General features: G+C 45.2%; 1 protein-coding gene across 2 annotated transcripts in view; it reads left to right on the top strand.

Moving 5' to 3' along the window:
- MAP1A (microtubule associated protein 1A) overlaps window positions 1–25,718 on the top strand; it is a 71,479-nt gene that overhangs the window by 28,585 nt on the left and 17,176 nt on the right. The window contains exons 1-3 of one of the 2 annotated variants that reach the window (XM_049813026.1): window positions 4,491–4,525; window positions 24,219–24,301; window positions 25,537–25,677. Coding sequence is in view for 1 of the 2 variants with exons in the window: in XM_049813025.1 (XP_049668982.1) it covers window positions 24,219–24,301; window positions 25,537–25,677 (224 nt within the window). In the remaining variant the exon portion in view is untranslated. Of the gene's footprint in view, window positions 1–4,490; window positions 4,526–24,218; window positions 24,302–25,536; window positions 25,678–25,718 lie in introns of those variants that run through there. The other variant, XM_049813025.1, reaches the window with a different exon arrangement.

Here is a 25,718-nt window from a genome sequence, read left to right as displayed (position 1 = left end):
CTGCATGTTTGTTTTGCAGTCATTCTGCATCCCCACCCATTTACTTTGCTCTTTACTTCTGACTTCTTATTCACTTGACTGTGTAAACCTCTCTAGCTTGTGTTATACTGGTTATAGTGGGATGTCAAGCACAATAGATAGTTATAATGATCTCCTCTGTTTCTAAGAATATCTGTTGTGGTGTACAGGGGATAAGAAAATGAGTCTGAAGTGATGATAAGCAGAGGAGGCTGGGAGCACAGACAGCAAAGGTAATCTATTCATGTTTGAGGAATAGCAGGGGGGGCAAATATAACCAGTATACATATGAACAACAACAAAAAAAAGCCATCGGAGTGGAGTCAGCCCACTTCTGTCTTGTATGGGGGTAGTAGTGTACAGGGAGTACACTACAATAGATTTCCTCTTCTTTGATTTCACAGAAATCAGTAAGCTTTTGCTAAATGGTGGCTAAAATGTTTTCTAAAGCTAGATTGAATGTGCTATTCCACAGTTGTTATATTAAGGATCAACATAAATGTCTTCAGGATACCAAAGAAAAAAAACATGGAACATGGGACACTTTTTAAAAGGACTTGGAAGGACCTGGGGACCACTAAAATTAGCGTTATACTTGTGTTCTCAGTGAATAGATGCATACTGGCAGATGTTATCCTGATGCTGCTCTTTATCCTAGTGAGGGACGTTCTTACCAGCATCGCTGTCACAAGCAACGTGCCCTGGATCTGTGTGGGGCTTGTGCTGTTTCACATGCTCATAAATGATTTGGAGTATAGTGTCAATGCTGAAATAACAGAGCTGGCTGCTGATTTGAAGTTATTGATGGTCACTACATCAAGGGCTGGCTTAAAGAATAGCAGCAATCTCAATGCTCAGCTACATTCAAAAAACAAATGGAATGTTAGAAATTAGAACAGTAGAAAACATCATTATGCCCTTATGTTGGTGTATAGTGCTTTCAATTCTTGAATGTGTTGTGCAGTTCTGGTCCCTCTCCCTCTTTCCCTGTCTCAGAAAGAATATTGTAACATCAGAAAAGTGATAAGGATGATCAAAAAGGCTTCACTACAAGAGGAGACTTAAAAACCAACTGACCAACCAAATAAAAAAAACCCCAAACCTAGCAGTTCTCACCGTATAGAAAAGGCAGTGGAAGAGCAATGTGACAGATATGAGAATAAAAATGCTCTAGTGAAGGTTAATTGGAAATTATTCTTTTTTTCCCGTCATAACTTAAGAATTAGGGAATAACAAATGAAATCACTAAGCAGAAGTTAGAAACTAAATATACAAGAGGAAGTAATCCTTACACATGATGCATCGCTAAACAGTTGCCACAAAGTTCAAAAGTATACATAGGTTCAGAAAGCAATAGAGAAGCTCATGAAATTTCTACATAAAGATGCAGAAAAAACCTTTGTTGGTGAGTGTGGGCATCTGCTGGGACCTGAGAGATGTAACTAGAGGTATGTCAATCTGTCATGTCTTTTATGCTCTTTCCCTAGCTGTCCACTCATGCCTGTGGGCTAGATGGGCTCATGGCCTCATTCAGTGTTCCCATTCTAAAGTTCTTAAGGATTAAGGGTTATGAGAAGGTTTTTTGAGGCCAGACTTTTGTCAGATGAGGGAGTAGGGATGCACAAGTATCCTATGGAATGGGCTTTTCTGTGTCTTCTCCACTCTTTACGGGCAGGAATAAAGAATGCATGGAGGTGTGGTGGGCAGTATTTTGACTGCTGTCCCAACAGTTTTAATTAAAACTATCAAACCAAATTTACTGAAATGATTGATCATTACCTTACAACTAATAGAACTAATAATAACAGCGCCAGCAAGCAGCAGCATGAAAGAGCCTAGGACCGGAAAGCAGGCTTGCTTCTGCTTTTTGAGGCAAATGTTTTGTTGAAGTGGAACTTGGAATTCTCCCATTCCACATGATTGTCTGCGGGGTGGGGAGCTGAGCCTTTCTGCAGCCAAAGATGGGACACTCCCAGTCCGATCTATGCAGTGATTTACTTTTCCACATCTCTATGATCTTTTGTTTCACAGTCCTGGCTATTGTCAGGTCTATGAATGCCATGATGACAAGACTGCTGAAGTCACATGTAATGCTCAGCAGATACTGAACTGAATGTTAAGATCCTAGTGTCAATGGGTGGCTGTAGCCATTCTACTGTGGCCCCTCCTTCAGCATAATATAGAACTGTTTTTCATTGTAATCCCAGCACTGACATAAATCCAAAGGAGCTTTTACCTTTAGGTAGTCTTTGTAGTTTCCAGTGGACTCAGTCCATTAGTTTCTGAATTAAACAAATGTAAATCCATAGATTCTTATTCCATATTATGTAGTACATATTTCAAAAAACCCTTTCACTTTCCGCCAAAACAGAAAAAAGGTCAGGTTTACTCATTTAATATCAGCTCTCTGCCCTCTTTCAAAGAAGGTGGCAGAAACTTGTACTCCTTTTCAGAACCCAGGCCTTTTCACCCAAAAAAGCTGGTTTCAGACTGAACCCTCATTTTATTTCCAAAGATGAACCCCTTTTAAGTATCTCAGTTGAGAATCATACTCAAAATTGTTGACCATTACCTGTGTTTATATTGGTGTCCAGAACTGGCTGCCCCTCTGGGTCACTGGAAGGCCAGTATGCCTTGCTGCAGATCTTTCTGAGAACGTTCCAACACTTGTCCCAGGATTTAACAATACAAAGGTGTATATTAAAAAAAAGCGCTCAATCACTTCATTTGCAATTGTTGCTGTATTCCTGTGGCTAGCAGGTTATGCTGTACTGATGATCCTGGTGACTGGAGGAGAACTGTGTCCCTTACCATCTGTCTGCTAGTTGTCTGATTTGACTGTCAAGTGTGTGGTTGGGCAAGGATCTACAGAACTGCTCCCTGCAGTGACTTTTGTGTTGGAGGTGAAAGCAGAATCCAGAAGGCTCTGTTCTCTCCTAGTGCTCACCACAGAGGCTCCAGCCCATTCGGAGCTGTTTCCAGCCACCGCAGTAGACTAACTGGCATCATCAAGTAGCTGGTGCTACTGCCTGTGTGTTGGAACAGTCAAGCAGAAGACTGGGATGTCACAGATGTAATGGAGCAGTTCAGCAGCTCCCCTAGCACGGAACTATTTTTTCAATAGTTTGTACCTTGAGAATTTTTTCATCTTTTGTCTTTTTAAATAGGGTGTTAAGATATGGATATGTTACCTGTTCAAAACATGCAGAAATCTAAGATGTTTGATTCCAGTGCATTAATTTTTTCTGAGGTTCACAGATGTTTGCCACTGATTGGCATCATCCAAAAGCTACAGAAGAGAAGGTTCTATTTATTTTTTTTTTTAACTCATCAAAATTCTGTGATATTTTTATTCCTGACTGTTCCATTGTCTCTGACAGCCCTTGGAAAATCACTGAGAGGGAGACTTGCTGCAGGGCAGGCAGGACATCTCCAGCTTTCACAGTTAATCCTGGAATCTAAAAGTAAGCCAGGATCTTGTGTAAAAGCGAGGAGGGCACTGGTAGTGATTTCAGTGCTTGCTATGAAAAAAGGTCACTATTGGCAACTAGCATGCCAAGGTGTAATCTATATATTCCAATGCTGGACTGATAGGCCTGAGCCCAGCAGAGCAGGAACATACTTCTCCATCAAGTGCCTTGGAGGTCAAATGAGCCAGAGACTGATCCTGGTTATGAAGTGAGTTGCAAGGTTCCTAGAAAGTGATTTAAACATTTATCTGAAAACGGTGCTGGAAATAGGTCTTCAGAGGTCAGACGGCTGGCATTCATGCATCGCTCATTCGAATTCTGTGATCTGTTCGATGGATCTGAGATCAGCATTGCCACCTCCCTGTTTGCTAGCAGTCAGACACTGGGTATGTGATACTAGGCACAACTATCTGCAGCCAGGCTGCTGCTGCTGCTGGGCCTGGTATTTCACGTTGCTTGTCTTTAACTGGAGGAGCTGCTCTGCAGTTGGAGCCAGGCACGAGGTTCCAGTTCAAGAGTAACTTAAACCAAAGCCGCCCTCGGGCGAGATGGGGAGTGCAGCCCCTCTGGCGCGCTCCTGTGAGGGGTAGCCTGGCTGTAGGCTGTCGGAAGAAACCGTTCCGATGGCGCGGGAACCCACGCGTCTGCGGGAGTTTGTCCAGTTCCCGCACTTCGCAGCGCTGGCCGGAGTTGCGGCGTTCGCGGTGGCCCAGGCTCTGGGGCAGTCGGCCGGCCTCGGTGCAGGGCCAAGCCGAGCCGGCTGCTGCTCGCCGGGAGCAGCGGCCGCGCCGGGGTGGGGGGGCCGCGCCGAGGCCCTGCCTCCGGGGTGCTTCGGGAGCCTGCAGCCCGCAGAGGGTTAAGTCAGCCTTGCGCACTGTGGATGGGTGACGGGCGGGGGGGGCTGGCAGCTCCTCCCTCAGCTCGCGTTGACACAGCAGCTGCTCTCCGCAGCCCGGGCTGTGCCTGTGCATCTGCGGCTCTGCGGGCGCCCCGGTAACGGCTGCTGCTCCATGGGCCGCTCACCGCAGGACAGGATGGTACGTGCACGTTCCTTTCCTACCCTGTCAGCCCGACCCGGAGGCTCCAGGACTTGGGGCGGGCAGTGGGGGGCGTTGGTAGCGGTCGGCCATGAGAAGCCCCCAATACTGTTCGGGGGGTTGGGGCGGGTGCGGGACTGAGACGGCCAGCACTGGCTTTGTTCTTGCTCTGATGCTGTTTGTTTCTTTGGAGAAAGCTGGTCGAGCAGGGGAGGACGGGTTATTCTGGGGGAGGCGACTGTAAATTTAGATACCTGGCAAGCAGATTTAGCCCTGACCAGGCTCTCTTGCCCTCCTCTGCCTTCTCTCCCGGGGTGAGTTGCTGGGTCTGCTCTGCCCTTGCAGAGGAGCAGGTGAGGAAATCTTTGCGGAGCAGTCTGTAGCAGATGCGGTTTTCTTTCCTTGGAATTTGATCCTATTGGAGCAGGGGGGTGGCTGACTGGTGGCTGAGGGGGAAAGGACTAGTGACAAGAGGGAAAGGTGGCTGCAGATGGAGCGCTTTTTTTTTTTTTTTAATGCTCTGAGGACCTCGCCCCTTCTCAGCTGCTTGTGTCCTGAGTATAGGAACAGAAACCGAATTCCCTAGCTGCTCAGCTGTTTACTGCACTTGTGTCATTAGCTCAAAAACGGAGAAGGATGTATGAAGATGGGTCTAGAGAAGAATCTGGACAAGATATTCTGCCTGTCAGGGGCTTAAGGAGTCCTGCAGCATCATGATTTATCCCAGTATGGTCTTGCTACAGTGTGCTACTGGAGGAGGGAGGAGGTGGTACAAGGCATCTCATAGACGCTGTCTTTGGGCAAGGCTTGGTGAAAGCCAGTATTAATGTCTGTATCACTGTTCAGCTCCGTGCTGATGCTGGAATGAGGCTAATGCCAGTCAGGAGGGGGGAGGGTTGTTAAGGTGGACTGTCATGCAGCTGATTAGATGGAAGAGAGATACGGAGCCCCTTTCGCAATTTCTTTTTCCTTTGGTGCTGCACACCCACACATGAGTAGTCTTGAAGTAGCTGAAGTCTGGCTTCGAGCTGCTCAACACTACATTCTTCCACTACAGGAAGCCAAAAAGCATCCAAAGGCATCCAGTTAGTGGGGGAGGAAAAAGGGAAGGTTCTTGTAAAAGCTGAGTGATGCAGCCTTTCTAGGGCAGCAGAAGAAAGGAGAGGTGGCCAGGCTTGGAGCCACTTTTCATCCTGGTAAGCTATAGGGAGGGATTTTGCACTTTAGAAATGAGAACAGCAAAGTGCTTTCTTTTTCCTAGTGGTGGTCCTTTGTCATCCCTTACCCTGCTCTATTTCCCATGTACCACAGAGGTATAAGTGGCCAGCTTCTCCCTTTATGATTAGCTTTCCGGCATCACCAGTGGTAAAGTGTGACGATGGCACCATTGCAGTCCACAGACACATGGGGTTCTATTTTCATAGGGTATCTTTGGCATCTTTTACTGTTGCCACCAGCAAACATCTTGTTAAAAGTGTTAAATCAACTGTACACTAATGCTAAAATGTGTTGAAGTGTTTCAAAATAGGGCCTTTTATCTTCAGGGTCCAGAGCTAGAGGAGCTGGAGCAGGGTTTGGCACATTGCATAGACCAGGGTACATGACTGTGAATATCTGTCAGATACTGCTGTTTTGAGTAAGAGGGAGAAGGAGAAGAGGCAAACCTCATTGACCAGGGAGGGAGCAATGAAAAAAAGTCAGTAGTGATGCCAACAAAAGCTTTCTTAATAGAGAAGAGAGGGGGCTGAGAGCAAACAGGCTGGGACTGTCAGTGATGTAGGGAGGGGAAGGAGGGAGATGGGCACATTTATCACACAGTGAGCTTGAAGGGGAGGAGCGTGGCTGCTGCACACTAGCACACGCAGAAACACACGCGCGCACACACACACTGCGGCAAATTCTGCAGCTGGTGCCTGCTGGCTTATGACTGCAGAAAAACAAGCTCCGTTTTAAACTCTCTGATCTCAGAGACGAGGCTGTTTCTATTCCAAGTAGCTCTGGTTCCACTGTGAAAAGCCCTGCAGGCTGGGCACTGTTCCAGAATGACAGGGATTCTTCTGTCTTCTGATGGGGCAGGGGGCCTTTTGCTGTATAAGGTCAGTACCCTCCCTATCTCCTTGATGGCTCCATACTGGTTGGCTGCATCCAGACTGCATGTCTGCCCTTACACTTTCTCCAGCAAGTATCTATCGTGTACAGGCCGGGCACTTTTTTTTCCTCCCCTCCTTTCCTTTCCTGCAGTCTGACAAGGCCAGGCTGTCGGATCCTCCGCCCTGCTCACATTCTGAAGACACAGAAATGTATAGCTTTGCAGTAGTCTCTTTCAAGAAAAAAGAATCCATGTCCTGTCATGTCTTTTTACCGCTCTTCCTCACGTCTGTGTTGTTGGCATACCTGAGTCATGTCCTCAGCAGATGTGGTGGTAAATGGATGATGGACTTGAGCACAGGAGCATGGTGAGCAATAGCCAGCACAGGCTCTCTTTGGGGAAAGCAAGGAAGCTGTGTGTACATGAACAAGAGGTGCAGTGTGTCTCATTCAAAGGAGCATGGCTGGACATCAGAGTAAGGGTGGAAGAGGGGTTCCTTAGTGTGAGCTTCTATGGGACATGGTCTTGTGCTCTTTGTACGTGTTCCTACACAGACCATCCTAGGACACTCCCTGGGATGACTGCATCTCACAAAAGAAGAAGAAACTGAGAGCCAAATAAGGATCCAGCAATATATCTTTGTGATAGGTGTCTAAGTATAGAGATACTAGTGGGTGCTACTTCTGGCCACTTGTCTAGAACAGCCAAGTGTGCTATGTGCGTTGTCACAGGCTTTCCACTACTAATTGATGGGTAAAAGAGAGAGACCTCCAGGCCCGTGAAAGGAGATGCTATGGGTGGCCAAAGAAGACGAGATTGTCTGGTTAGCATACAGGGACCTGACAGTAGTGGCTAGCTCAAAATGAAGGGTGTATCTGCTAGTCTGTGAAGTATTCATTAGGCAAAAGTGCCTGGGAAAGAAAGGGAGGTGATGGAGACAATCCATCAGCCCAGTAACTGCGTATGGGAGAAAAGGGAGTAAGTTATGTGTAAATGAATGTTTAGAAATTATTCTGGGGATAATTTACTGAGGTGGAAAAAGAGGATTTATTTTTTTTCCCCTCAAAAGTCCTGAATTAGCTACAGGACCCTGTCTTTCTGGACTCCAGCCCAAGCCTTGTAGCTGTTGACAGAAAAGTGTAGAGAAAGTATTGAGCTACTTTGGTTCTAACTCCTCAATTTGTATTAGTTTTTTCTCCATCCCTTTAGAGGTGCTTGGCTGAGTAGTATGAATTCCTCTTACAAATACACATGCTTTGTGTTTGTCTGGAGTAAGCACTTTCCCTTCTGCCAAGGCATTACAAGTAACAAGTTTCTACCAAGTTTTGTAAAAACTGGTGGGCTAGTAGAGGAGAGTGATCCGAATTGGTGCCTTCACTAGGACAGTACAAGTTCTGTTTGGCCTGCCATCTGGGTAGTCACCACTTACACAGCACCCATCAGACAGTGCACTTCTATCTCCAAGCATGCTGCCACTTGACCAGTTGTTAGTTATGACTCATGAGAAGAACTGTGGATATTGCAGTGGACTGCAAGGAACATGGAGGGAGCTACAGTTATTGCAGTGGGACAGTGCAGGGTGGACACACAAAAAGCAGTCTTTGTTAATTCCATGCCTTGCTGTGCCTAAGCTCTGTGGCTTTTTTTTACCTTTGCTTTGTAGTAAAGAAATGGAGATTAATTTCTACATGTGCTAAGGACTATAGATCAGTTCTCCTCTTGCACCTTAGAATCATAGAATCATTTAAGTTGGAAAAGACCTTTAAGATCACCGAGTCCACCTTCCTCTCCAGGATCTCAAAAGTAGAACAATTAGTTGTGTATCCAGCTCTTCAGGAAATCTCTGTCCTTCTGAGGCTTTATTCACAGATGAACTTGAGCATTGGTGTCCTTGGCCAGCAGGTTCTTAGTTCTCCTGAGACAGGCCTTTAAGTCTTGCTGGACCGATCCCTCAAGTGTATGGAATAATATTGTCTTGGATTTTCTTTTTAATGGGGACTGCAATTTTGATTCAATTCTATCTTTCTGAAAAGCATCATCACCCCAGTATCTGTGTTTTGAAAGAAATGAGTGAGCCCTTTTTTTGCTTTTGAAAGTAAAGGCATGGCTATTTCCTCTAACAGGATGAAGGTTGAGAATCTCAAATGGAAGGAGGCATGTAAGTCACAGAGGGGGTAGAATTTAATATGCATGTCTGTTATCAGTATGTCTTACTGAATAACTTGTGTGTCTCTTTGCACATATTGTCTTTCATGAGCCTTCTTGTGAAGCATCAAAGTCTCTGGCAATTTACTAGAACCTACCTCAGGGTCCTGGGTTCACAGTTCAACCAGGTATGTAAGGTTCTTTGTGTCTCTGGCATTCTGTGAAACAAGACTTCTTTTGTAAATTTGTACTACCTTTTGAGATCCTGGAGAAGAAGGTACAACAGGAGGAGAACTCATCTATAGTCACCAGTCAGGCATGTGGAAAACTATCTCCTTGTCTTTAGTGTGAAGCAAAGGTGAAAACAAATCACAGACCTTAGACACAGCAAGACAGTTTCAGACCCCTCCTATGCAAAAGGCTGAGCCTCTTCTCACTCCCCTGGGAGTCAACTAAATGTCCCAGGCAGCAGTGGCCTAATAAATGGTTGTTACTGAATATGTTCATAGAATACCTGACCTGAAACTCTTGTAACTGTTCTAAGGTTGGAAAGGAGAGTCCATTCCTGCCTCTGGGATACTGGCCATGGTAAAAAAATAGAAATGCCAGCTGGCAGGACATAAGCAGTACAAGCTATAGCCTTAGCTCTCACCTGGAGATTTGTCCAGAAGCTGCACAGTACCACTGCATGGGTGGGCTGGCATTTGCTAGTTCTGTTTTTCATGTATTTTGGTAGTCTTGAGAAAAGTGCTTTTCATTGTTTCCAGTGAAAAGATGAAGGCTGTAAAAAGCTTAGTGCTGTTTTTCACAACACGCTATAGCTACAAATAGATTGTGCTAAAAAAGCATGGCAGCATAACTGACAAGTCTGGATCATTTGTTTCCTCTATTGACTTTCAAGTTAAGAGATTAAGTTAATTGCTTTTGCACTTGCTGGAGCTAATCTTTATTTCACTGGGATCCAACCATGTTGCCTGTGCCACCCTCTGTTAAGCTCCAGTGCCAAATTCTTAAATGATTAAGGAGAAAACTAGAAGGAAAGGCCATTAGTATCTCTCTTTTGAATGTTGCCTGAGGAATGTCAGTCTGTCATTAGGCAGTCAAGGTGCTAATAGCTATGTTAGAGGAGAAGTAGGCAAGAAGACAGGGATATATTTACCTTCTGGTTGACTAGATTTATGTTCCAAAAAGCTTCCTAAAATGGTTTAAGAGGGGTTAGTTGCAGTACTTGGACAGAAATGCAAACACTACCCAGGCCATATAAGAAGTAAATGGCTTCAAGCAAATATGACTCCTTTCCATGGTGAAAAAACATTGGATAGGGTGGTTCTCTGTCACTTTGATCATCTTTTTGAAGAGCCAGCTTGCAGACTGGTAGGTATGAGCACAATATGTGTTTTGGCCCAGTTCTTGGTTGCTAGATTTGCATGGGAGTTTTAATTGCTGTGTGGTTTCTTTCTTGTTGTTGGTCCATATTCGAAGGCAAAGACAATTGCCAAGGAAGAGAGAGGCATGGGAGCGTGGAAAGGTTCTCTGCCTGCATGGCTCTGAGGGAGCTGAACAAGTGAGAGGCCCTGAGACAAAAGTGTTTGTGGTGGTGGAGGCCTCTTCTAGACCTTTTTGTTCTTCTAAGTCAGTAAATTCACTTCCTGATTCCACTGTGTAATCTGCAAGCTGAAAGAGACCTGGCTAGACGGGGTAGCATTAAGAAGTAGGGGCTCCTGTTGTGAAGTGAGACTTCAGTGAGCTCAGTGCAAGGCAGACTGGTGAGAGGCAGTGGCTGGCTGAGTTGACTTGTTACCAGTATTGAGAGAAGATGATGTGCCTACTCTGCTAGAAACCTCCTTGGCTTCTCCCAAATGCCTCTTTTCAATGCTGAACAGACAAGGCCCACATTTACTAGTGGAAGGGACAGGAGGCCTTGAAGCTCTGCACTTTGAAATAACTTTCCATATCCCATTCATTGTCACCGTATTCCATGCTGTAAATCAATTCCCAGGAATCCAGACCATGCAGAGAATCTATGAAGTGGCAACTAGATCCAAGAATGCAAAGTAAAAACGCAGCAAAGAAGGATGTTGGCAGAGGACAGCTGCTTTTTCTCAAGACTGGCAGAATACAGTCCTTCTGTGCTTCACCACCTCAGCCACACAGAGTCCACAGCTGGTTTAATATCTGTATCTTAAATGGAGATGACATTCAGCAGGTCATCTTCAAAACAAGCAGGTGAGAGGGAAGAAAAGCTACTTAGAATGAGACTGTTAGCAGTATGGAATAGGAAGGAGGTTTGAGGAGTCTAAACAGATGCTAGAAATCAGAGGCAGGAGCCTCTTGCCAGAAATCTGGCATCTCAATAGGCAAACAGGAGGAAATATCAGAATTATTTCTTTATTGGTGACAGCCATCCCCTCCTTGTTACAACTGAGTTCTCTCTGCCTCAGGCAGCTTGCTTACACGTTTCATATTGATCAGTTGTCAAAAAAAAATCAGAAAGAGAAGTAGGACAGATCATGAGCTATACCTCCAAGTCAGTCAGAATCAGCATTACCCAGATACTTAAAAACTAGGAGAAACCCGCAGTTTTCTTGAATCTGTGCTATGTTCTGGTTGTAAGAACATGTATCCTGTGATGCATATTATTATTAAAATTAAGAAATCAGAAGCTGTCCAGCTCTGTGATTTATAGGAGTCTTCAGACCTGGAATCTGGAACAGGGCATCTGCCTCAATGGCAACAGGAATAGTTTTGTGGGAGCCTCTGTTCAGGGACTGGCAGCGATTAACAGCTGAAGTCCCACTGACAAGGAAAACATGAAACATTAATTTAGTTTCCAAAGGGACCATCTATAAGTCTTCCAGGGGCTGGTGAAGTGAGGGCACAGGACAAGAGAGTATCTTATGGTATGTTTAGGTTTCCTTTTGTGGGTTTAGCTGGAGACATTTAAGAAGTTGCAGCTTCAGCTCCTCACAGCTGGAGACAACGCCCCTGTGCAGAGCTGTGTTCTTGATTCATATGAATGCCATACACTGTTTCACAGCAAAAGGATGCAAGGCTAGCTTGAGTCAGCAAAACTGTTGCAGGGAACAGAGTCTCTCATGACCAATTCTGCACCTGGCAAACTAGATAGAAGTGCTGTCTTATGCATTAATGTAGCTCAGTAGTGGTGTAACTTCCAGTTCAGGGGCATTTAATGAACAGTTAGGAACAGTAACTTCTGGAAATAGATACAGCTGTTTCCAAAGTGAACATCTGTGTCTTCAATTAGTGGTTCTAAAATGGCTGAGCTATCAAATTGCTCTTTAGCATAAAAGTGAGACAGTATGTGCAATTAGGAAGCAATAAGATGGTTGCTATGGTTGGCACAGTATAGAAATAGAAGTTGCCTGGGAAGAGGAACTGTAGATGTCATGGAAATATCACAGGGAGGAGGGAAGATAGGAAGACAGAGGCAAATGGTTAGGAGGAATATCTCCTGGGATGTGGCAAGTGCCCACAACCTCCCACACCTTAAAGAATATTTCACCTCCTTCTCTTGCCCTGCTGCTGGTTCACCTTTGTAGTAATTCCCCAGGAGGTGGTCAGTCATTTTGCAGAGCCTGTTCTGCAAAACTCTGTAGTTCTCCTGACATGCACTAACAGTATGGTAAGGTAAGTTATTAAGTTTCTCCAGCTAGATCCACAAAAGGAAACATGAACACGCCTTCAGACACCTCGGTCCTCTCCATCCTGACAGACTCGGCAATGGTTCTGTGAACCAGACCTTGTTCTTCTTCACCCCAGACCATTCTGTGCTCCTCCTGCTTTCTGTACGTCTCCACACCACATGCTACTGTTTTTGACAGTAATTAATTTAATCTGTTGTGCTTTCCCATATTCTTTAAAAGCTGTTGCTGTCTGGTCCTCCCAACTGGTTGACCCTAATGACTGGTTACTGCTGAGTTTTTCCTTTCTCTGTCCTGCCTAGTGTGGTTCTCAATTAATTTTGCTGTGACCCTGCTCCTGTTGAGAAACTTCTCTCCTTCTTGGAGTTGTCTTGCTGATGCTGTCTTCTTTCTGTACCTTTTTACACCAACTTCTCTACTTGCAGAGTTCTGCAGCTTTTAAGTTTTTTTCTCTGCCTCTTAACTGTTCTAAAGTTAGTGCCTATTCTGTCCCAAATCAGCTGCTCTTTTCTTTCCTGATCTTAGCACTTCACGACTCCTTTTACACTGAGAGAGTTAGGTTATACCTGTGTTTCCTGGAAGCATATCTGTGACCAGTTGTCCTGTTTGTCCTCCTGAAGACAACTGGGTCAATGCTCTGGTTGGAAACTCTCTTTCTGAAGCCCTTGAAGGAGTACAGAATGTATCACCAGCTCTGCTCTGCCTCACCTAATGCTCTTGCATGTGCTGCATCCTTCTCCACTCAATCCTCTGTGTGCTGTACTGCCAAGCCTTCCGTCAGGGTTGGGTGCAATGCCTGTCACCCTTTTATCCATGTACAGAACCACACATCAGGAAACCCTTGAATTCTAAGGGGGTTTTAGTGCATGTGGTTCTTATTCCTGAGCAGGGGCTCTTCTACCCTCTACCCAGCTTCAGTCTAACTGAAATATGGGTAATAGAGGTAAATATACCATGTGTACCCAAAATTCTCATCAGTCTGTGGCTGAGATGTTGACTAAAGCTAAAACCAATACCTGGAGATTTCCCCTTGTTAACAGGCTGAAGTCAATGTGGGTGTGCTTTCAGGTCTACAGTCCCTAGGGGATGCTTTGCTTCGTAGAGATGTTTGAATTATCTTCACTCTCTCTGCACGCTCCTTTGTGTTTTCCCATCCATTGTAATTGTTTATTCAGTTCCTCCAGATAAGGTGTCTCCTGTTGAACATTCACAGGGCTTTATTTCAGTGGTGCCATGATTTTAACTATGTGACTCAGTATCCCAATATGAAAAATCATCACACACTATTTTGAAACTTCTGTAAAAAATAAAACCTCATACCTACAATAGTACTTTCCTGCTCAAACACCATTGGCTTCCCCTTCTTTTCTAGGTGCAGTTTAAAATCCCTCATTTTATGTCCTGTGTGGTTTCATCTGTGACCTGTTTGGTGATCGCTTGTACTCTCTCTTCCATTGCTCCACAGGACAGCACATAGCTCTGCCCTAGCCTTCCCTTTCAAGGACTCAGCACTTTGCTACTGCTTCTTGCCTCTCAGTTTTCAGCTGATTCCCACTAAAAACATATTTTCCCTTTGCTAGTACACAGTGATTTTCTCTTTCTTTAGCTAAGAGAAAATCACTGAAGAAGATCTCTAAGGAGATAGATCTTTAGATTTAGCCATTGATAAATAAATAGATACTTATTTATCTATTTCTGCAGAGTGTTTGAAGATGTAAAATTAGAAAGCATATGAAATGAATCTTTACTGTAGACTTTTTCAGACCATGAGAGGCTTGCTGGTGGACCACAAAGTGCTGTCTGAAGCCAACTCCTCATCATTCTCAGCTGTTGAATCACACTAGAAAGCTAAAAGTACAGCTCTTTTCTAATAATGTTTTTATTATAATAAATGGTTACTGTAGCTGTCACATGTTGTGAATACAAGTTGGGGGAGGTGGCTGTGGGACAGCCCTTCCAGCTGTGATCACCCAGTGAGTGGGCTGTGCTCTTTGCTCTGCTCATCTCTGGAAAAGAAACAAAGAGCTGGATGTGCCCAGAATTGCTGGGATTGCTGCATCTCTTCAGGCACCCAAATTGAACAGTCAGGCACCAGTTTGCACTGCAGCCTCCCACCTAGCACTCAAAATCTCTTAGTCTTTTCTGGGCAGTTTACACCAAGCTCCAGCTGTAGTGCTTACCTGGTGTTTCTCCACTTATTTTGCCTGAAAGTGTCATCCCATCTGACACAATGCTGCCATTAAAAGGTAAGGAGCAATAGAGCGGGAAATGTCCCATTGTTCTGGTAAACACATCCAAGTGCGTCCACTGGGGTGATAAGAGATCATGTTTGAATTCCTGAGCTGGAACCAAAATACAGATTTAGGACTGCACCAAAGCAAAGGTGCCTCCCTATCCACAGGGCACTGCCAGTCCAAGGGTGTTCTTTGTGTCTCCTGTTGAGATAGCTGTGGCTTGCATAATTAACTAATTATTCCTTAGAGTTTTTTGGGGAGGGAGCAAAGACACTCACTATACAGTCTGCTGTTTGGGACGCAGATGTGTGAAGATCCTGTTCACATCTCTGTGCTAGTGGGTGTTTCAACCACACACACAAAAGACAAGTGTCAGCCAGAGGGGTGGAGAGCAATCCTCCTCTGTCTCTGGCAGGGAGGGAGTCAGAGGTCACCCATCTCCTGAGAGAACGTGCCAATGAGCAGGCCACTGTGCCATCTTCTTTGGGCTTCTCTGTGTCCTCTGAGAAGATGGCGGCTGGATGTAGGCCTCCAGCTTTCCACCCCGACTGCAAGGGGGCGCTGCAGGTGGCTGATGCCTCAGCTGGCACTGAGGTTGTGCCAATTGGTGCTTGTGGAGGCCCTGGTGGGGACCGGGGTCACCCTGCAGGACCCTTGGCTCAGGGCTGCAAGAGCTGAGGCAGCGGGCTGAGCTTCCCGTGTCCCAGGAGAGCTCTCTGAAACATGCTCTTACAGTTTCCTTAATACCCCTTTAAGGCAGACCAGGATTGGGATGTAAACAGCATGTTGATTGTAGGCATGGATGATAACAAATTGGAAGGTGTTTTGGACAGTCAAGACAAATGAAAAAAATAATCCCAAGACCCCAGAGAGCAAAGTGGTCATAGCAAGAGAGAACAAAGAGACTTAAACTGAGGAAGTGCAGTGACCTTAATATATCTTCTCAATCAAAACATATGCTGAACCCAATACAGCCATTGTTGTCTGAAAAAAAGAAAAGAATGGTGAGCCTGGGGTTCTGTGTACATAAATAAATAGAGTATCCTGAAGTTTTTAGGGAAAAGAAAGAGAAGTAAAAATAGCTGATGGATCGCTGGAAGTTTAAGAAAAAATCTTTAATTGCTTCTATCAATAATTTTAATTGTCATTTCACTCTAACAAAGATGTTCTGTTGTAATCTAAAAAACTTAATATTTTGCTTTGAAATAAAAATACATGTTTTTCAAGGACAGTTCATTAGTAAAACAATTTACTGTTGCAGCCAACATAAGCACTATGTCAACTTTGGAATCTGATTTACAGCCTGTGGAAACTGGTTGAGGCTATGGGTCATCCTCCCTCTCTGGCGTCTGAGGAACTGGCCAAGCTGCTTGCCTTACGTCTGGGTGATCGAGTTTGGAAGTGGGCTGTAACTCAGGATGTGATGGTGGCTAAGCTCCCAGAAGTAGGGACAGCCTGCTTCCCTCAGTCAGGGCCGAGGCTGATGCTAGCACGTTCTAGACACCCATTTATCCTCTAAAGGTCAAGCCAGAGTGAGACATAGCTGTTTGTTTTCTGTGCTGCATTTGTGGCAGCGGCAGCTACTGCTGCTTGCACAGGGCCTGTACAGGTGCTCTGCTTAAGGCAGCTGCCTCACTCTGCCAAGAGAAGGAAATGACAGTTTTCTTTAAAACTGAATTTGCCCAGAATCTTTACTTTCTAGAACCTACTACAAATGCCCACACACTGTTCAGAATCTCTTCAGCCCACCCCTCTGTGGAGGGGTTTCTTTTTAAATTTATTGAGGACTCTCCTTTCAAATGGTTTGAGCACACAGACAGCAGGAAGGCTGTGTGCAAACTCTCCTCATGCTGCTGTGTAGCACATTCCAGTTCATACTGCTGGTGCTGTGGTTGCCCACACTTCTCACACAGCTATGAAATTGCCTAAGCATGTCTCAAGGGTTGATACATCCCTCTGACCCATTGTAACAGGTCAGGGCTGTTACTCTCACAGTACAGCAAGGATGCCCAGGTACAGAGAAGGTAAGAGATGTCTCTGAGATGCACAAGTCTGTAGGTAAGGAGCAGCTGAATGGTGAATTTGCAGTTGCTGGCTTGTGTACTGGCTGCCAAAGCAATCTTTGTGTTTATTTTTTAATTCCTGACCCCATTTGACTAGCTGGCAGAACTTCCAAATGTCCACCAGCCAGAGTTGGTCCTACCAGCTGTATGCTGTTCAGTTTGCATGCTGGAGGAAGGAGCTTCAGCAGCTGTGTGCCCTTCAGGTGGTGGGTACAGGACATTGCTTCCACCAAGAGTACATTCACTCTTCTCCCTCACTGCTAAACAACACAGGGCTTCCTTGTTCTTGCAAAGGGATGGCTCCATAATGCAGTAGGAGATAGGAAGGTATATTTGCATAGATGGGATAAGAGGCAGGACCCTGCTCAGAATTCTGTGCAGGACCTTTCCTCTGGTCTTCATAATCTCTCTCTCCCAAGGATCTGTAGCTTGCTGTACTCGGTACAGTCCTGGAGAGTTTGTGAATGGATGCGTTGTTTCATTTTCTCTGAATGGACACCATTTGGGGCTGGATCCTTTTTCTCCCATTGGCACTGAAGAAGCTGCAGTTGGAGACTTCACAGCCTCAGAATGAAAGAGTCAGTTACTATCTCAGTGTTATGATGTAATTTCAGAATGAAGGAAATGGCAGTCTTTCAGCTTGCACTAGCTCATGTTAATTATGCAAATATATGCACTCTGAGAACCCTCATGCATGGTTTGACTGTGTTCAGAGGTGGACTTTTTTCAATAGAGCATCTGGAAGACCACATAATACCAGGCCCACCTCTTTGCTAAAGTGTAGCAGAAGGTACTGAACCATAGTGATATCTAGGATCTCCTTGTAAGAAGTCTTTTCCGAAGTGCCACCCTGAAGAGGTATGTTAATAACATCAGGTAAGAGATCAGAAAGTTAGGAAGAGCTGGTTTTTAATCACTGGGGCTTGTGTGCCTTGATAACATGTCCAGACTGTGAAACTGGTATTTTTTATCAATGTACTACTGGTGTTTGCTTTACAGGTAGAACTTGGCCTGGTAAGCCCAAATAATCATAGGGACAAAGGAGGCAAAGGATCTAGGAAGGACAAGGGAGGTAATGAGGAATAAAGAATGCTCCCTGGATGGGGAGAGGATTGGTTTTTATGCGGTCAGATGAACAGTCTCCATCCTCTGTATGGCAAGGTCCTGAAAGCTCTGCAGCCCAGACTTTACACCCTATCATCAGATATGTACAAACATTACTAGGATCCCTCCCCTGAGCTTTCTCCTTTCCAGGCTAAACAGTCCCACCTCTCAGCCCTTCTCTCATCAGAGATGTGCCAGTACTTTAATCATCTTTGTGGCCCTTATGTTCATTACTATTTGGTGTACCAGTCAGAGCATTACAACTGACTTTGGCACAGTCTCTCCCTCAAAAGATGACTCTAGTGCTCTGGCCTAGGTGATTGTATTTCACAAAAATGAGAACCTAGGTCCCACCGCCCTGACACTTGGTCTCTGATTTCAGCACGGTGAGTTGTAACCATGGTTCTTCCAGTTCTGATCAACAGAAAAATAAGACCTCTGAGGTTTAATGGTCTGAAAGATTAAAGCAGCAGCTCTTGCAGCTTTCCTTGCCCAGAATTTATTATTCAGCTACAGGGGTTTTTAGGTGCTTTCAATTAGAATGGCAAAACACATCGCATACAAGGATCTGTATTGGCAGCATGACCTCCTTTTCTGCCTCCACAGCCATCTGTCTGCTTCTAGGATCATCTCTTTCTTGGGCACCCTGTTTGTCACATGGTTACCCTAGAGCGCTGTCCTTTGTTTTAGCCTAGACTGACCTCCCTGCATAGTCCTCTTTGCTTGACTGCTAATCACTAAAACCACCGTGTCTGGTCCTTCATTCTCTCACCCTCTATCTCTTTGTGCACGTAGATAGCCCTGGATAGTTAATTCACACTGACTTCAAAATCTAAGTGGCTTTGCTCATCACTTGCTATCCTCCACCATAACCAAATTAATTCTACACTCAATGGGCCACATAATCGTAGAATATCTCAAGGTGGAAGGGACCCATAAGGATTGAGTCCAACTCCCTGCTCCTCACAGGACTAGCTAAAACTAAACCATGTGACTAAGAGCTTCGTCCAGATGCTGCATGAACTCTGAGGGGCTTGGTGCCGTGACCACTTCCCTGGGGAGCCTGTTGCAGTGATTGACCACGCTCTCAGTGAAGAACCTTTTCGTAATGTCCAATCTGAACTTCCCCTGATGCAGCTTCATTCCATTTGCTTGTGTCTTACTGCTGGTCACCAGAGAGAGGAGATCAGCACCTCCCCCTCTGCTGCCCCCCTTGAGGAAGCTGTAGACTGCATTGAGGTCACCCCTCAGCCTCTCTAGTATGTAAGCTATACATACTCTTAAAAATAAAAAAATCAGACTTTTCCTCCCTCCCCACTAAGGATCCATGAGTGCAGTCTGCATATCCTGAAATGCCCCCTCAGTATTAGCCATGGAAGTTCCTCTAGTATTGCCTAGAGCAACTGTTGTTCATCACCTCTGGGACATTTGTGTGTAATGCCTCCATGGCCAGTTCCTGCTGACTGCCATTCAAGAGGTGGCTGCCGTGCAGAAAGAGAGCATTATGTGTGCCCTCTGTGGTCCTTCAGGATGAAGGTGATATTACTTCTGCACAATGGTAAGTAATGTGATCTATATGGAAATGGAGAATGCCTCTGTTTTCTGAAATTTCAGTGACGTCATGAATGAGGTGCATTTGTATATTAAATCTCTACATATGTTATGCAGCAAGCACTTTGTGTGTGTAAAAGGCAGCTAATGCATAAGTCAAAAACTACCTAAGAGACAGAAAACAAATTAGAAAACAAATATATGGTCAAATTTGTGCAGCATGCAGAGGTAAAATACAAGGACTTCATGATTTCCTACTAAATATAAAGCTGATCAATATAGTAATGTTGAGGAGAGGGGTTAGAATGAACATGGAGGTGGCTAAATTTGTACATGACTCAGTCACTTATATCTAGAAAAGTCTGTGAGGAACTTCTGCAACTAAATTGAGCAGTCATCATGATGTCCCGTTAAATTCATTATCAAAAAACACAAAATCAAGCACACTAGAAAAATTAAACCTTCCAGACTCCTTATAAGGGCTCAATCAATAGTGTCATGGCAGGGTGAGATTTGGATGTCACTGTGTACTCCTAACTGAAGATCTTTATTTGTTACAAAGCTAGTGTCAGGTTATGTTATGATACATAAAAAAATAGGATCTGGAATAATAAAGAAAATACAATAATGTCACCCTGTGAATCTTTTGTGTTTCTTCTCACCTTGTATACTTCTGCTCTTACTGATCCTAATGGCCACAGCAGAACTAGAAGAGTTTCAGGGATAGGTGACAGTGGTTATGAGGGACTAGAGAAACTCTCGTCTTAAGGAACAGATAGTAAAGACTGGAGACTTTCTGCCTTGGTGGGGACATGATGGATAGAAACGTTCTCTGGAAGTGCACGGGCATTGTGGGGACTGCAGTAATCAGAATGTGCCTGAACGCATGAAGTGAAGATTGCTACAAAATGAGAAACTCAATGCTAATGAAGTTTACTCCCACAGTTACTGGGGGAGAGATGATTTCATTTAATGTAGCAGCTTGTGAGCATAGTTTGAGAGGGCTGAGCGGGCTCAGGGATCTGTGTTCTGAATGCACCTGGAGATCCGTGGTCAGAGAGCTATGGTCAGATGTTTGTTCCAGGCAAGTTGAAGACAGCAGTCTTCAGGAACCTGAGAAGAATATTCCTCATACTGGTAAATGTAATTAAGGGATTTTGTCATTTTCAGTTTTATTTCCAGGCGTGCATTTCTCTGTGATAGGGCTCTAGTAAGGACAAATATCTGGCAATGATCTGAACAGTGTGCTTTCAGTCACTGTGTCTGCAACGTCAGTCGCATCGCTACTCATTTCTGTTGCACATAATTTTTGTTAGTAAGGAGAAGGATGCCCCAGTCTGTGTTTAAATCCTTTGTCTATGCAGCTGCTTCTGTAGGCCTGTATAGAGAAAGCAGCCAGCAATGGGCTCCTCAGACTGATGAGCACTTGGATTCAAAGAGACTTTGGGATGATGGGTATTTCCTCAGCTGGGCACATCCCAGCATTTGCTCTGTCATGTACAGGGGTGCAACTGTCACTGAGCTGGGGGAGGCAGCTGCTAGCAGCCTGGCTGTGAGCAGGGGCTGGGGCACTCACCCTGGTGAGTTCACAAGCCGGGTTAGGTCACTGTGTTGCCCTCTCACTCACAGGTTGCAGTTCAGCCTGGAGTTTGTGTACTGTTCTGCTTTATCTCTGAATTAAGTTGAAGAACAGTTTTGGAGTGCATGTGTGTGTGTGTGTGCAGTGTTTCTAGAAATGGCCTGTCTGTATGGCTGCACTCCTGTATCCTTCTGAGAACCAACTGCTGCAAATGAAGAGAGGGAATCTGCCGAACAGCAGACGAGGAGCAAAGGTCTGGAGGGCTGCACTGCTTCATAGAGTCACAGAATCACTGAATTGTAGGTTGGAAGGGACCTATTGAGATCATCTAGTCCAATCCCACCTGCTCAAGAAGGGTCAGCTAGTGCAGATTTCCCAGGACTGTGTCCAGCTGGGTTTTGAGTATATCTGAGGATGGCAACTCCACAACCTCATCCAGTGTTTGACCACCCTCACAGTAAAAGAAATGTTATCGTGTGTTCATATGGAATTGCACGTGTCTTAATTTGTGCCTCTTGCCTCTGGTCCTGTCACTGGGCACTACTGAGAAGAGCGTCTGACTTCCTTGTCTTCATTGCCCCCCATCATACATATTGATAAGATCCCTCCCCCACCCCAAGCCTTCTCTTTTCCAGCCTAAACAGTCTTAGCGTGCTCAGCCTTACCTCATATGAAAATGCTTCAGTCCCTTAATCATCTTCATGGCCCTTCACAAGACTCAGTACTTCACTATTCCTACCTTCCATCTGCCAGCAGCTGCTGGCCCTGCAGCTTGAAGCCTTCTCTTTCTTTCAAGCATGAAGGGGACAGCCCCTGGGGGGGGGAGGATGCCAGCAGAATGCTAACCAGCTGTGCTTTGTTTAGCAGTCTCAGCAGTGACAGCTCAGCTGCTTGGGCTTGAACCACAGAAATGGCAAAGAGCAGCAGTATTTGCATGCTTGTTAGTCCTGCAGACAGGCCCCTTTCCCTGGATAGCTGGCATTGTCCACCAAGCACTGCCCAGCCTGCAGCCCTCAGGCTGGTGTTGCCTCTGCAGCACCTTGGCACCTGGTGCCTGGAAGGATGCCCACATGCTGGGCACCAGTGACTGACTACACTGTGCCTGAGAGCCTTCCTTTCACATGGCACAAGGAAGAGATTGCTGGTGTTGGTTCTGTATGCCAAGCTGTGTTCTCTAAGTGATGTGGGTAACAACCGCCAAAAAAGTCTATCTGGAATGTATAGGCAGGAAGGTGGCAGAAGTTGAAGCCTGGGGAATGGCATGGGTTTCACTTTGTCCCAGACCTACTTTTGAAAAATGGGAGCAGGTTGCTTCTGTACTGGATGCTCTGAGCAGCATGTGAGTGGAGGTCCTGGTGTGGGGTGAGCTGTGTGAAAACTGCACGATGCAATCAGTGAGGAAATGACGTACTTCCTTGTGTTTGCTGTTTGGATCTAAGCAATGCTGAGGTATCAGCAATGCCTTTACAATTACCATTACCTTGAGGATGAGTAGGTTTTTGCTTCTTTTGGCTGCAGTGCATGGCCCAGAACAGTTCCTGGGCCTTCCTCATCTGCACCACCTGCCACCCTCCCACACTGCTCCCCATGGACTCACTTGCAGCCTTCCTTCTTTGTGCAGGGGCTTGGTTCCCAGCTTCTCCCATCCACACACCACATCCCACATCAGCTGGCAGAAATGCCACTGAACTCAGTGCAAGCATTTCCTCTGCACAGTGATGCTTTTGTTTTAGTCTGGAGGGACCATTTTTAGACAAACTGAAAGAACACAAGTTCAGAAAGAAGCTAGAGATGCAGAATGTAAATAGTTCTGCTGAGAGCTTAGAGCCACTCTCATTTTGGGTTGAAAGTTGCCTTCTGGGCATATCTGTCTGGTTTATACTTATTTGCTGGCAGCCAGAGTAAAACATCCCAGTAAACTGAGTTTGATTAAAGCTATACCAGCTATTGGCCTTTTTCGGACTTCTTTCTTTTTCTGTTCTTTTGGTGTCTTTCTTTGAAATACCAGTTTGATAAAGCTATTTTAGAAGGATTGAGATCTGCCTAGAAAGAGAGCTGATGGGAGGTTGTGGAGTAGAGAGGGTGGAAAGAACAACATTGTCAGAGAGCAACAGTTGTCTGGAAGATGAAAAATATAAATAGATGCCCATTTTCAGTGAAGATCTGTGGCCCTCCAGTCTATATGAGGGGTTAAAGCCTATCAGAGTTTCAAACCCTATAAATTATACATTCCAACAGTTAACTGCTAACTGCCTGGCTTGTAGAGTGGATATAAAGTTCACAGGTAGGTATTTGCAAAGACCAGAATCCAAAAAATTATGTGCTGCCTGCAGTGTCAAAGGAAATGCTGCAGGCAGGTCCTGTACATCATCCTGCTTCCCAGAGCTGTTTGACGTGGGTACACAATAATGGCTCTAGCCCCACCTTTCAGGATGGCAGGCAGTCACCACTGTTCTTTCTAATAAAATAATAGGGCCCAGGCATTATGTCAATATTTTGCCAAATATCCATGTAATGCCCACGCCAAGGTGAGCACACAAAGTGCTTTTTTGCACTACCAGGCTCTTGTTTGCTCTTATTTGGCTCTTTCTTTTTTGCCTAAATATAGAGAGCGAGCAGATTCCTGTCTGGGTGCCTGTTTGTGACTCTCACAGGAGAGAGACAGGAGAACAAGCATTCTTCTACAACAACCATCTAATTGGTTCCCATAGCAGCAGTTTACCTCTAGGGGTGCACATTTGGATTGAAGAAAAACACTTCATAGGAGAAAAAACTTATTAAGGATGATGAGAGATTCATTATTAGTGCTGCACCACTCTAATGAAGGGCGAGTTAGCATGCACCAGCTGGCTCACAAAGCCTTGTGGTGACTAAGGCTTGGACAACATCCAGAGATACCTCTCCATGGTAGCTGCAATGAGGCAAGATACTTCTGTCTGGAGGGAATAATTGGTCTGTACCAGCGTTTAAGGGACACAGCTGTCTGGCACAAGCGGGCAGCTTGATATGCCTGGTACTGTGGACTTCAGAACACGTTGGAGTTGAGTTGCAAATTGTGCTGATCCAGAACTAGGATTTTTTCCCTTGTTACTAAAAAGAGTTTGCTTTGTTCTATGAGATCCGGGTATTAAATTGGGTCTAAAATGCAAGCTGAAGCCTTGCAACCACAGCCATGCTGAAGTGGAATTTTTGAGGCTAAAACATCAGTAGGCAAATACTGTCTCATCGGCTTCTCCCATCCTGTCTAATCTCTTGCCTCTCCCCAGGCCAAAGAACCCTCCATCACCGGAGTGATACCCTGGAGACAGTGATCCTGGTAAATCCCAATGTGGACAGCATCGTGTCTGAGGTAAGGACCAGATGCCAGCAGGTTTTCTCTACATCAGCTCTCCTGCCCTTGCTTGACATAGAGGTCATGATCATCACACTTTGTACCTTCTGGAGAGTTCGAACATGCTGCCATTCTGCTGCAAGGTGTGGTGAAGTGGCCAGGTGTTCAGGTCTTGCCAACAAAGTATATGCAGTAACCAGTATTCTGTGACAGAATTTACTGCTAGACAAAGAAACACATGAGAGTGTATGGTTTCTTGTGTGCTAGCCCTTTAGTAATGAGCTGCCTCCCGGAAGAGTTAGTGCCTTAGAATTGCCCGATTTTATGGATTTCTCAGGAGCTTGTAGAGTTTCCTAGCAAACAAGGTGGAGGTGTCCTGGTTTCAGCTGGGACAGAGTTAACTGTCTTCCTAGTAGCTGGTACAGTGCTATGTTTTGAGTTCAGTATGCGAAGAATGTTGATAACACTGATGTTTTCAGTTGTTGCTCAGTGGATTTTTCAGCTTCTCATGCCCAGCCAGTGAGAAAGCTGGAGGGGCACAAGAAGTTGGCACAGGACACAGCCAGGGCACCTGACCCAAACTGGCCAATGGTGTATTCCATACCATGGGACGTCCCATCTAGTATAGGAACTGGGAAGTGGGGGCAGGGAATCGCCGCTCAGGGACTAGCTCAGTGTCGGTCGGCGGGTGGTGAGCAATTGCACTGCGCGTCATTTGTACATTCCAATCCTTTCATTATTGCTGTTGTCATTTTATTAGTGTTATCATTATCATTATTAGTTTCTTCTTTTCTGTTCTATTAAACCGTTCTTATCTCAACCCACAGGGTTTGCTTCTTTTCCCGATCTTCTCCCCCATCCCACTGGATGGGGGGGAGTGAGTGAGCAACTGCGTGGTGCTTAGTTGCTGGCTGGGGTTAAACGACAACAGGAGGGCTTCTGAACCTCAAGCATTCTAGTTTGATGAGAGTCTAAATGTGCCAAACTCTTACATGGCAGTGTAACACCAAACATTTTCTCTTAGCATTGGCCTACTTTCTCAACGTGAATTATGATGTGACACAGAGCTGTGTTGGGCAGGCAGCAGCAGTGTCTTCCCTCTTCAATAACCTACTCTCTTATATGTAGAAAACTTATGTTTTGACTATTTGTGAATAATGCATAAGTATTGCCTGTCCATGTGATTGGTTTCTGGGTGCTGATGAGGAATTCAGGTAACTTTTTGACTGCAACACTCTGTCTCATGGTAACAGGTCCGTTCACTCGTGTGTGATTCATCAGCCCACAAGCTACTCATCTTCTGTGGTCAGAGCTCAGACCAGGAAGGAGACTTGATCCTGCAGACAGGGACATTCACTTACCAGAAGTTTGCTGAGATACTTTCAGACCCAGAGGTGAGTGTGAGCAGTAAGCCAGCATGTCCCTGCTGTTCACA

This window comes from Accipiter gentilis, chromosome 10 (genome assembly GCF_929443795.1).
Source record: "Accipiter gentilis chromosome 10, bAccGen1.1, whole genome shotgun sequence".
NCBI classification, from domain to species: Eukaryota; Metazoa; Chordata; class Aves; order Accipitriformes; family Accipitridae; genus Astur; species Astur gentilis.
Note: the sequence above shows the minus strand (reverse complement) of the source record. Positions and strands in the feature narration are given on the sequence as shown.